This window comes from Miniopterus natalensis, chromosome 19, assembly GCF_054644295.1.
Source record: "Miniopterus natalensis isolate mMinNat1 chromosome 19, mMinNat1.hap1, whole genome shotgun sequence".
In the NCBI taxonomy this organism is placed as follows: domain Eukaryota; kingdom Metazoa; phylum Chordata; class Mammalia; order Chiroptera; family Miniopteridae; genus Miniopterus; species Miniopterus natalensis.
Window position 1 is genome coordinate 34392028 of NC_142099.1, and position 11842 is coordinate 34403869.

Consider the following 11842-nt stretch of genomic DNA (forward strand, 5'->3'; position numbering starts at 1 on the left):
CTTTGGCACTTCAGGAATCTTAGAGCTAAAATATGTCTAGAAATCATTCACCTTTCTCATTGGTAGATGATGGAAAACTTGACCAGTTTCACAATGAGATGCCAGGATCAGGGCTGTACCTCTAACTCACATGTCCAGCCATCTGATTGTGTGGTTCCCACTGGTATTAGTTCCGCCCTCTTAAAGGGTTTGCTATGAAAATATTGAAGATAATTATTTTTTTTATTCTCTCCCCTCCCCCTCCCCTCTCCTCCCCTCCCCTCTTCCCCTCCCCTTTCCCCCTCTCCTCCTCTCCCTCCCCTCCCCTCCCTTCCCCTCCCTTCTCTCTTCTCTTTTCTCTTCTCTTCTCTTCTCTTCTCTTCTCTTCTCTTCTCTTCTCTTCTCTTCTCTTCTCTTCTCTTCTCTTCTCTTCTCTTCTCTTCTCTTCTTCTCTTCCTCTTTTCTCTTTTTCTTCTTCTCTTTCTACTGGGAAAGATGAAGGTGTCTGTTGTTTTCTCTGTAGGCCGAGGAGCTATTCATGGAATTTGCACACAAGGCTTCAGCTTTCAACCACTGGTGTGAGAATGCTGAGGAAGACCTGTCAGAAACCGTGCACTGTCTCTCCCTGAATGAGATTCGCCAACTGCAGAAGGACCACGAGGCCTTCTTGGCCTCCTTGGCCACAGCCCAAGAAGATTTTAACTATTTGCTAGAGCTAGACCAGCAGATTAAGGCCTTAAATGTGCCCTCCAGCCCTTATACCTGGTTAACAATGGAGGTGCTAGAAAGGATGTGGAAGCACCTACATGAAACCATCAAGGTATTTTGAGGCACAGCAGAAGCTTCCTTTGGCTAGTGATCATGACACTTTATCTGTTATTCAAGTCAGGGGGCTTTTGAGAAGGAAAGGAACACTTTTAATTAGGACGGCAGTCTTAAATTAGAGAGTCTAAGAAAACTTTGCAAATATGTTCATAGTAAGTATAGCCCTATGCAACATAGTTTGAGCAGTTTTATGCTTCAGGGAAGCAACCACAAGCTCCAGAAGGTGACCCTGAAAATGAGTTATAAAAAGCTTGTGAGGCTTGCATATATCTTTCAAGTCTATATGACCCTTCATCCCAAGCATTCTCTATTTTATACACACCTCCAAAAGTGCCTTTTAAATGTGTTTGTATTTAATTTTTGCCTGTCTATAATGATGTGCACATAGAAGCTATGGAAAATATTAAAAAGTTTAACAAAGGAAAATTATACCATAAAATCACCAATTTTAGATGGCAACTCTTATTACTACCTTTCCCTTTCAGGCTGCTTTTATGTTCATTTAAATGAAATATCATCTGGAAAAAATTAGAAGAAAAATCTGCCTTTATTATTTGGTTATTCTTACTGGGTTTGGTCTTTGAGACACCTGCAAGAACTTATGGGAAGTGACATGAGCTTTCCTCACCTTTTGGAGATGGGGAGAGGTGGGCTGGGAGAAATATGAGCACATAGGTACATGCCTCTGGAATATAGGTTAAATTTGGGAGAGTTAAGATGTATAGCTGAGCCTGGGAACCAGTTATTTTATGGCAAAGAAAGGTTTTCGATGTGCAATTCACTATCTGTGATTTGGGTTTGTAGGAACGGGAGCAGGAGCTGCAAAAGGAAGAGGAAAGACAGGTCAAGAACTTTGAGATGTGCCAGGAGTTTGAACAGAATGCCAGCGCCTTCCTTCAGTGGGTCTTGGAAACCAGGTGTGCTGTGCCACCTCAGAATTTATGATCCTTATGCCACACACTCCATTTCCCATAAGGATAAAGTTCATAAAGGAGGGAAGGAGGAAGGGCTCCTACAGCACTGATGCTGTCCTGAAATCACCATACCCTATTTGTGCTTTATATTTGTAATCGATTACTTTCTGAATCAGTCCTTGCAAAGTTGAGAAATGAGAGTTTCAGCCTTCTACCCATTGTGTACCCTTCAATATTCTTGATACTCTCACTTTTTTCCTGTTGTCTATAATTACACTTCAAAAATAATAGTTCTTTTTGTTTGTTTTTTCAATTCTCACCCAAGGATATTTTTTCCATTGCTTTTCAGAGAGTGGGAGGGGGGAGGGGGAGAGATAGGGAGAGAGAGAGGGAGAGAAACATCAATGGAGAGAGATACATCGATTAGTTGCCTCCCACATGTGCCCTGACCAGGGCCTGAGATCGAGCCTGCAACCCAGGTAGGTGCCCTTGACTGGAATCGAATCTGAGACTCTGGTCTGGGGGCTGATGTTCTAACCATTGAGCAACACCAACTAGGGCTAACAGTCCTTTTTTTATTAAAAAAATTTAATGTTGAAATTATCCTTACACTTTACAAAGTACTTCTATGTCCACTACCTCACTTAACTCTTAGAGCACCCTTGAAAAGTATACAGGGAAGATCTTATTACCTGTGTGGAAAGAAGTTCAGTAGATACATGGACATGCTCACAGTCACATATGTATTTATTGACACAAGCAGAAGCAGAGCATATTGTAAACACCTAATATGAAGCTCTTATGTTGCCTGACCACTAAAGCTGTAATGGGAATCAAGTGAGATAACATATGCTAATTGCTCTGATTGAATGTAAAATGTTCTATATGAGAAAATAACACTTGTCACATATTCTGGGGCAAATAACCTGGAAAAGAGGAGACTTAGAAGGTATAGTATGCATTAGAATAAATGGTCTAAGTTGGTAGACTGCATCCAATAGGTGGGTTAGAATTGTGGGATATTGAGAGTTAAAGAAGTAGTTTAGACAATCCATGATATATACTGTTTCTGCACACCAATGTCAAGGATAAATCATACAATTAACAGGAAGAAAATCTGTGTCATGCCCCAAACACATGGGAGAGAAGGCATAGGGAATACAGCTCATCCTTCTTTCCTTTGGTTTTGGTCCCTCATCCTCGGGCATCATGTGCCCGGCACTGAGCATATCAGCTGACACCTGTGCCCTTCAGCAAGTAGCTGCATGGAAGGCTGTTAGCTTCTCAGTGTGAAAGAGACTTTGGCAACAGTGGATGGAACATGTTCGTATGTTTTTGGCTACAAAGGATTTAGAATGTTTCATAAGTCTGAAGAAAAAAAGATCATTCAAGTAACCCATATTAACATATGATTTCCCTTTCTCTCTTCTGATTCCTATTCCGGACCTGATTCCTGTCCAGGGCTTATTTTCTGGATGGGTCAGTATTTTATGTTATCATGTTTGTTATGTTTTAGTATTTGGGGATAATTAAATAAGGAGGCCTTAGTACTGGAGCATCATTATCCCATCTCAATCTGATGATGCCTAAATAAAAATGTGGGGTGAGAAGAAGCATAGTATATATTACTCTGGCCCCACACCCCATTAAGTGGAGCCTTGCTTACACTAAGTTAAGTGTATGTTTGAGAATAAGAATTAGGAGAAAGGTCTGGACTCCTTCTCACAGGCAGAGAAGAACGAGAAGAGGCCTCAGTTCTTTCTCATATGTCTGGCAAGGTTGCCAATAGACAGAAGGGTTGGCTTCATGAAAATTTGGTGTTGTGAAAACTTATTTTAGAGGGGCCAAATAACTTGGAAGAAGTAGCAGTGGAGAAATGTAGGAGCTCTGAGTTTGTCTGTCTGTGTGAAATATTGACCTCTGATATTATAAGTAACATTTTTCCTCTGGTTCTTAACTAGATCTTTGCTCAAAGAAACAGGAACTCTAGAATCCCAACTGGAAGCAAATAAAGTAAGTAATGTCTATTCATTAGGTCAAGATATTGCCAGAATTACAAGGAATGCAAGAAAAACTACTTAAAGGAAACTCTTAAATAAACATTTTTACATAAATTCCCTGGCCTGAAAGTCAAGAGCCTAAGGCTCTGGTGCCAACTCTGCCAAAATGTTATTCTAACTATTGGCCACCACTTCATGGACATCAGTTTGCTGAAATCTCTAAACTGCAATTTCTGTATCTATATAATAATGTTAATAATATTTATATTATAGAGTCACTGTTATTAAGTAAGAGAACAAATGCAAAGTTCCTAGCTTACAGCTGGAAACATTTACAAATTTTTTTATTGTTTGATAATGCATTTGAATTTATATGATTTCTTAACAGTTGAGTGAAGCAATAGGCTACAGCTGTGTTTCTTAACCTTATTTTCATTATTGATTCCTCTAGGAGAAAATTTTAACTAATTAAATTTTATTTCTTCCCGAGAAAATTTAAATACTAAAGAATAAGACATTGTCAGGTAGGGAGTTCTCATCAAGAAGGTGAGTAGGTAATTGTTTTGCTGGTGTTACCATAATTAGACAGATACATGTAAAAAATGAAACTAGACCATCTTCTTACACTATATACAAGAAATTTAAAATGGATTAAAACCCTAATGTAAGACCTGAAACAACAAAACTCCCCAAAGATAACATATGCAGTAAACTCCCTGACATCGCCCTTAGTAATTATTTTTCTGATATATCTCCTCAGGCAAGGGAAACAAAAGAAAACATAAATCTATGGGACTACATCAAACTAAAGTTTTTGCACAACAAAGGAAACCATTAACAAAGTGAAAAGACAACCTACTGATTGGCAAAAGATATTTGCCAATGATACATCCGTTAAATGGTTAATATCCAGAATTTATAAAGAACTCATGCAACTTAACACCAAACAAACAATCCAATTAACAAATGGGCAAAGGACCTGAATAGACACTTCTCAAAGGAGAACACACAGATGCCAATAGACATATGGAAAGATGCTCAACATCACTAATCATCCAAGAGATGCACATTAAAATCACAATGAGATTTTACTTCACACCTTTAAGAATGGCTATCATTAATAAATCAACAAACAACAAGTGTTGGCAAGGATGTGGAGAAAGGGAACCTCCTTGCATTGTTGGTGGCATTTCAAATTTGTGCAGCCATATGGAAAACATCAGCAAGGTTCCTCTTAAATTTAAAATAGAATTTATTGTATGACAAAGCACTTCCACCCTGTGTATTTATCTGAAAAAAATCCAAAACACTAATTGAAAAGATATATGCACTTCTGTGTTCATTACAGCATTGTTTACAATAACTAAGAGGTGGAAGCATCCCACGTGCCCATCAACAGATGACTGGATAGAGAAGAAGTGGTACATATATACCATGGAATATTATTTGGCCATGTAAAAGAATGAAATCTTACCATTTGTAAAAATGTGGATGGACCTAGAGGCTATTAAGCTATGTGAATAAAGTCAGAGAAAGAAAAATACCATATGATTTCACTTATATGTGGAATCTAAAGGACAAAACAAGCAAACAAGCAAAACAGACTCATAGATACAGAGAACAAAATGATGACCGCCAGATGGGAGGAGGGTTGGGAACCTGAGTGAAAAAGAAGGGATTGAAAAATACAAATTGGTAGATGCAAAGTAGTCACAAGAATGTAAAGTAGAGCATAGGGAATAGAGTCAATAATATTGTAATAACTACGTACAGTGCCAGGTGAGTACTAGACTTATTGGAGGGGATCACTTTGTAAATTATATAAATGCCTAACCACTTTGTTGTGCACTACAACTAATATAAAACAATATTGAATGTCAACCGTAATTGAAAAATTAATATCAAGTGAAATGGAAAAAACCTGATGTCAGGTAGAATTGATCCCTGTAGGGCTACAAACATTTGTAATATCTAATATTTTTAAACCAACCTCCACTATCATAACCAGTCCTCCCTTCTCTAGGAGAAAGTATTTCCCAGTTGAGAAAGCATGACTTTGGTACAAAAATTGGCAAATAATGTGCCTGAATGACAGAAAAATGTTTTGAAATTGTCTCAAGTTGTGAAGGAGGTCTAAGAGTGAACCTTGCACAGCTTAAGTAGGCCTTAGGGCTCAGCCACAATCAGCAGTGCAGGTCATTCAGAATGCAAATCACTGAGGGCTGATGATGCATGAGGGATCTTGGAAATAGATCCCTTTTCTATCTGCAGTATTTAACTACTGACTCTTTGATTTACATATTACAGATTACCAGAATGACAGGGGCCATATGCTTAGCCTTCACACCATTTTATTAATGAGAAATTCAGAAATGAAATAGTTTTTCTGAGTAGTTTATCCTGGAGGACAGGAATATCCCTGAAAATAATTGAAAAGGAGCAATTAGAGGAAACCCCAACTCATCCATTTCTTATTTTCACTCCCATCCCTAGGTTTGGAGCTGGTGCCCTGGGTGACTATCTCTCTTCTCATTTTCCAGAGGAAGCAGAAGGAGATTCAGGTGATGAAGCGTCAGCTGACCAAGATTGAGGATCTGGGAGAAAACTTAGAAGATGCTCTGATTCTGGACATCAAATACAGCACCATTGGGTTGGCACAGCAGTGGGACCAGCTCTATCAGCTTGGGATGCGAATGCAACACAACCTGGAACAACAGATCCAAGCGAAGTACTGAGAACCAATGGCCAGGGCTAGGGACAGGGGCGGGTGATATTAGGTTTTAGGTACTTAACTCCAAGAGCTAGAATTTGGGGTACTGGTTAAAAGCACTGCTTAAGAGATAGTGCACTTACTATATTCAGAAACAATATGCTCTTTCTTTACTGTCCCCCAGAATGACTATTTCTCTTTACTATTATGCAATAGGAGACAGTGCTCTCATTGTCCTGAAAATACTTATCTGACAATTCTCAGAATTCCTTCACCATCTTATGTAATCTCTTCAGAAAGCATCCCCTTTTGTAAAATTTTCTCTAAAATGTTTAAAATGCAAGAAATAGTCAGGGTTTGGAGCAGAAGAGCAGAATTATTATTTTTTCCCTAAAGAAAATTAATTGTCTTAAAGAAGCTTTAGGCCTCCATAGCTTTTTTGGCAGTGCTGTTATCTAAATTAGAGATTTCTGCAGAGTTTGATAACAAACATTTTAAATTTTGTGAGCCAGAGCCTGGCTGGGTAGTTTATTTGGTTAGAGCATTGTCCCAATACACCATGTCCCCAAAATTTCTATTTCACATGACATAGCTTTTGCTTTTCCCTGTTTTATTTCATGAGGTAATTAATGTTTTTTCTTTCCAGAGATACGATAGGTGTGAGTGAGGAGACACTAAAGGAGTTTAGCACAACCTATAAGTGAGTATAACTTTATAATTGATTGGTTCTTTGTTTTTTAAACCATTCACAATAAATCTCCAAATAACATTTTTCCCTTCAGTGTGGCTTGTTAGGATCTTACATAAAGATCTAGATATGTTATTTAGCTTCAAACTGTAGCTTGTAATATGTCTATGAGATTCCTAGACTTTAGAAAATACAGTTTTTAATGTTCAATATTTTATCCTTTGACCTCAATCCGTTAGGTTTAAAAAAGTGTAGAAACACAGGCAAACTCTCCACTCAGCTCTTTGATAAGATTATGCCATGTTAATAAAGCCCCAGCTGATGCAACAAAACTGTTCTTTCCTGTTGTAATACTGTTCTCTATTGAACTTGATAAAATATTTTTCCTTCTATAGACACTTTGATGAGAACCTGACAGGGCGCTTGAGTCACAAAGATTTCCGGTCCTGCCTGAGAGGCCTCAATTACTACTTGCCCATGGTTGAGGAGGAAGAACGTGAGCCGAAGTTTGAGAAATTCCTGGATGTCGTCGACCCAGGGAGGTAGGAGGAAGACCACGGGCCAGACCATACCAGGGAATGGGGCTTGGCAGGGCAAGCACAAAAAGCAAAAGAACCCCTAAGACATTAGCTCATCTTGAGGATAGGAAGGCACAGACCAATAAATGAATTGGGCAGCTTTTGGTGCCTTTTCAGGATTAGCTCAGAAGTTCATGGCACTAACTGCAGCTCAGGCACCAGTTCTGCAATTTGATCAATTCCTGGTTTATGTTTGACATGAATTTCAACTGGTTCTGAGAGTGGAACTTGAGAGAAAGGTCCTTTCGTGTGTATAATCTCTTAAGGAGAGGATGACTGACTTGTGGGAGTGGGGTTGTTGTGTGCTTGTGAGGATGAAGTAGAATCACAGAGGAATCACATTATTGTTAGGGACTAATTCTTTCTAATACCAAGACCAAAGAAGACCAGAAATAGAGGCCTTCAAATCAACTTGACGAGCTCGAGGTACTGGTGCTGATGGGAAATCCTGAAGTTCTATATAGTGTGTCAGGCTAAAAGACCCATATGGAAACAGAGGCTGGAATTTAGGGAACTGTTTATTTGGCTGAAAGAGGGTAAAATACATCATAGTCTTAGAGAGCTCACTTGGAAGAGGCACTTGGAAAATCCAGCTTCCCTGTCTCTGTGACACTGAGTAGAATGAAAAAGGGACTGTTTTCTTCTCTGCATTGGGAGGGCACAGTTCCTGACCCATTTATCTAACAGGAAGGGCTATGTCTCACTGGAAGACTATACCTCATTCCTGATTGACAAGGAGTCAGAGAACATCAAGTCCAGCGATGAAATAGAGAATGCTTTCCAAGCCTTGGCGGAGGGCAAGGCCTATATTACCAAGGAGGACATGAAGCAGGTAAGATTCCAGTTGCATCTACCCTCATTATGCTCTCATAATAATCTAGATTTTCCTCATCTCAGGCCAACTACCCTATTCCCCACCTCTTTGTTTTTCAGATATCATCTTTCTCTAGATATCGTTTGCTTTGATCACCATTTCATGTTGTGATAAAAATGTAGTCAATCTCTAACGACTGTCAGGGTCAATCCCAAACCTGTAATTCAATTTTCAAGAATATTTTTATTCCATTTATTTAATAAGCCAAATTCAGGGAATGAGATAAGTAGTGTAGTCAAAGTGACATGGGACTCTTCAGGTAATAGCTAAATTGAAGAGATTGTTGGTCTTACTCATTAGAAATTATGAATTAATGTGAAAGGTATGAGATATGAACAGTGTTAGCTTTTTCTCCTAAAGTTCCTCCACTCCCTGAATTTAGGGAATATTGGAATCCCCAGGAGCCAGCTGTTTTGAATTTTTATTATTGTATCTTTTTCTTTTTGTGTTTCAGGCTCTAACACCAGAGCAGGTGTCATTCTGTGCTTCACACATGCAGCAGTATGTGGACCCCCGGGGCCGAAGCCACCCCGCTGGCTATGACTATGTGGGCTTCACCAGTTCCTACTTTGGCAACTGATAAGCAGCTCTTACTAGATCATATAAAACCCTGGTGTGAGGGGACGTATTGGGGAATGAGACATGCGAATACAGAGGGTAGGAAGATAGCACTTGCGTGTGTTGCATTTATTGCAGGACCTGAAAATAAAACCAACCTTGGGAGATATTAGGCATTAACAGAGTTGGAGAAGATTTTTTAATTTAAATTTATTAGGGTGACATTGGTTAATAAAATGATATAAATTTCAAGTGTACAGTTTTCTGATACATCATTTGTATATTGCACTGTACGCTCACTACCTAAAGTGAAATCTTCCTGCATCACCAGATATCAACCCCCTTCACCTTTTACAGACCCACCAGCCCTCTTCCCTCTGGTAACCGCAATATTGTCGTCTGTACCTATGAGTTTTTGTTTTATTTTTGTATTTGTTCATTTCTTGATTTTAGTTTTATATCCCACATGTGAGTGAAATCACATGTTTCTTGACTTTCTGTCTGACTTATTTCACTTAGAATGATATTCTCAAAATCTACTCATGTTGTGGCAAATAGTGTTTCGTTTTTCTTATAGAAGACGTGACACATGTATACAATGGAATACTACTCAGCCCCGTTCTCTATATTTTATTTGTTGGGTCCTACATATATCTTTTTTAAATGTTATTGAATGTATTGGGGTGACAATGGTCAATAAAATTATTTAGGTTTCAAATGCACAACTCCATAATACATCACCTGTGTATTGCATTGTGGGTTCACCACCCAAAGTCAACGCTCCTCCTGGCACCACCTTTACCTTTCCAGCTGCCCTCACCCACCTTTCCCTCTGTTAATCACCATACCGTTGTCTGTGTCTCTGAGTTGGGGGGTTTTTTGCTTAATCCTTTCACCTTTTTCACCCAGTCGCCCAACACCCTTCCCCTCAGACAGCTGTCGGTCTGTTCTCTGTACTTATGAGCCTTTTTCTGTTGTGTGTTTTGTTCGTTAGATTCCACATATAAATATAACCGTATCCAATTTCTCTTGGTCTGACAGGCTTATTTCACTTAGCATAATACTCTTCAGGTCAATCCATGCTGCCCCAAAAGGTACGATTTCCTTCTTTTCTATGGCCACGTAGTATTCCATTGCGTAAATGAACCACAACTCTTTTATCCGCTCATACACTGATGAGCTGTTTTGATTACAGTGGCTTTGTAGTATAATTTTATATCCAGTATTGCAGTCCCTCCTACTTGGTTCTTGTTTCTCAAGTTTGTTGTGGCTGTTTGGGGTCTTTTTTAGTTCCATATAAATTTTTGCAGTATTTATTCTATATCTGTGAAATATGCCATTGGTATTTTAATAGGGATTGCATTGAATCTATAGATTGCTTTGGGTAGTATGGACATTTTGATGATGTTAAATTTCCAATCTGTGAACATTTCCACCTAACTGCCCTCACCCACCTTTCCCTATAAACAATCTTCCATTTGTTTATATCTTCCTCTATTTCTTTTTTCGATGTCCTGTAGTTTTCCAAGTATAGGTGTTATACCTCCTTGGTTAAGTTTATTCCAAGTGTTCTTTTTGTTGTTGTTGCATTGGTAAATGGGGTTGCTTTTTAGTTTCTCTTTCTGAAAGTTCATTATTGGTGCATAAAAATGCCATCGATCTCTGGATGTTAATTTTGTATCCTGCTACTTTGCCAAATTCATCTATTAAATCTAGTAGTTTTTGGTGAAGTCCTTCAGGTTTTCTATGTACAATATCATGTCATCTGAGAATAATGACAGTTTCACTTCCTCCTTTCCAATTTGGATGCCTTTTATTTTTTCTTCCAGTCTCATTGTTGTGGCTAAGACTCCTAGTACTATGCTGAATAAGAGGGGTGAAAGTGGACATTTCTGTCTTGTTCCTGTTCTTAAGGGAAACACTTTTCGGTTTTGCCCATTGAGTATGATGTTGACTGTGGGTTTGTTATCTGTGGTCTTTATTATGTTGAGGTATGATCACTCTATTTCCACTTTGCTGAGAATTTTTATCAAAAATGGGTTCTGGGTTTTGTCAAATGCTTTTTCTGCATCTATTGATATGATCATTTTTATCTTTCATTTCGCTTATGTGATGTATCACATTTATTGACTTGTGAATATTATATCAGCCTTGCATTCTTGGGATAAATCCCACTTGGTCATGGTGGATAATCTTTTTAATATGTTGGTGGATCTGATTTGCTAATATTTTGCTGAGGACTTTGGTGTCTGTGTTCATCAGGGATATTGGCCTATAATTTTCATTCTTTGTAGTGCAGCTTTGAGATGAATTGTTCTGTAAATATGAATTAAATTCATCTGATCTAGTGTGTCAAGGTCACTGTTTCATGTTCATTTTTTGTATGGAAAATTTATCCATTGAAGTCAGTGGTGTGTTGAAGTCCCCTACTATGACTGTAGTGCTGTCGATGTCTCCTTTAAAGTCCTCCAAGGGTTTTTTATATATATATATAGGTGCTTCTATATTGGATGCATATATGTTTACCAGGGTTATATTATCCTGTTGGATCGATCCCTTTAGTATTATGTAGTGACTTTCTTTGTCTCTTTTATGGCCTTTGCTTTGAAGTCTATTTTGTCAGATGCAATTATTGCTTGCAATGCCTTTTTTTTTTCCATTATATTTGCATGGAAAGTTTTTCCATCCCTCCACTTTCATCCTGTGTGAGTCTTTT

At 38.5% G+C, this 11842-nt stretch overlaps 1 protein-coding gene across 1 annotated transcript in view; it reads left to right on the forward strand.

Annotated features, from left to right (window-relative positions):
• Nucleotides 1-9148, forward strand: part of SPTA1 (spectrin alpha, erythrocytic 1) — a 76965-nt gene extending 67817 nt beyond the window's left edge. The window contains exons 44-52 of the mRNA XM_087827846.1: nucleotides 503-799; nucleotides 1609-1721; nucleotides 3180-3197; nucleotides 3680-3731; nucleotides 6259-6446; nucleotides 7075-7128; nucleotides 7512-7658; nucleotides 8382-8526; nucleotides 9023-9148. Coding sequence (XP_087683972.1) covers nucleotides 503-799; nucleotides 1609-1721; nucleotides 3180-3197; nucleotides 3680-3731; nucleotides 6259-6446; nucleotides 7075-7128; nucleotides 7512-7658; nucleotides 8382-8526; nucleotides 9023-9148 — 1140 coding nt within the window. The remainder of the gene's footprint in view (nucleotides 1-502; nucleotides 800-1608; nucleotides 1722-3179; nucleotides 3198-3679; nucleotides 3732-6258; nucleotides 6447-7074; nucleotides 7129-7511; nucleotides 7659-8381; nucleotides 8527-9022) is intronic.
• Nucleotides 9149-11842: the final 2694 nt, after the last annotated feature.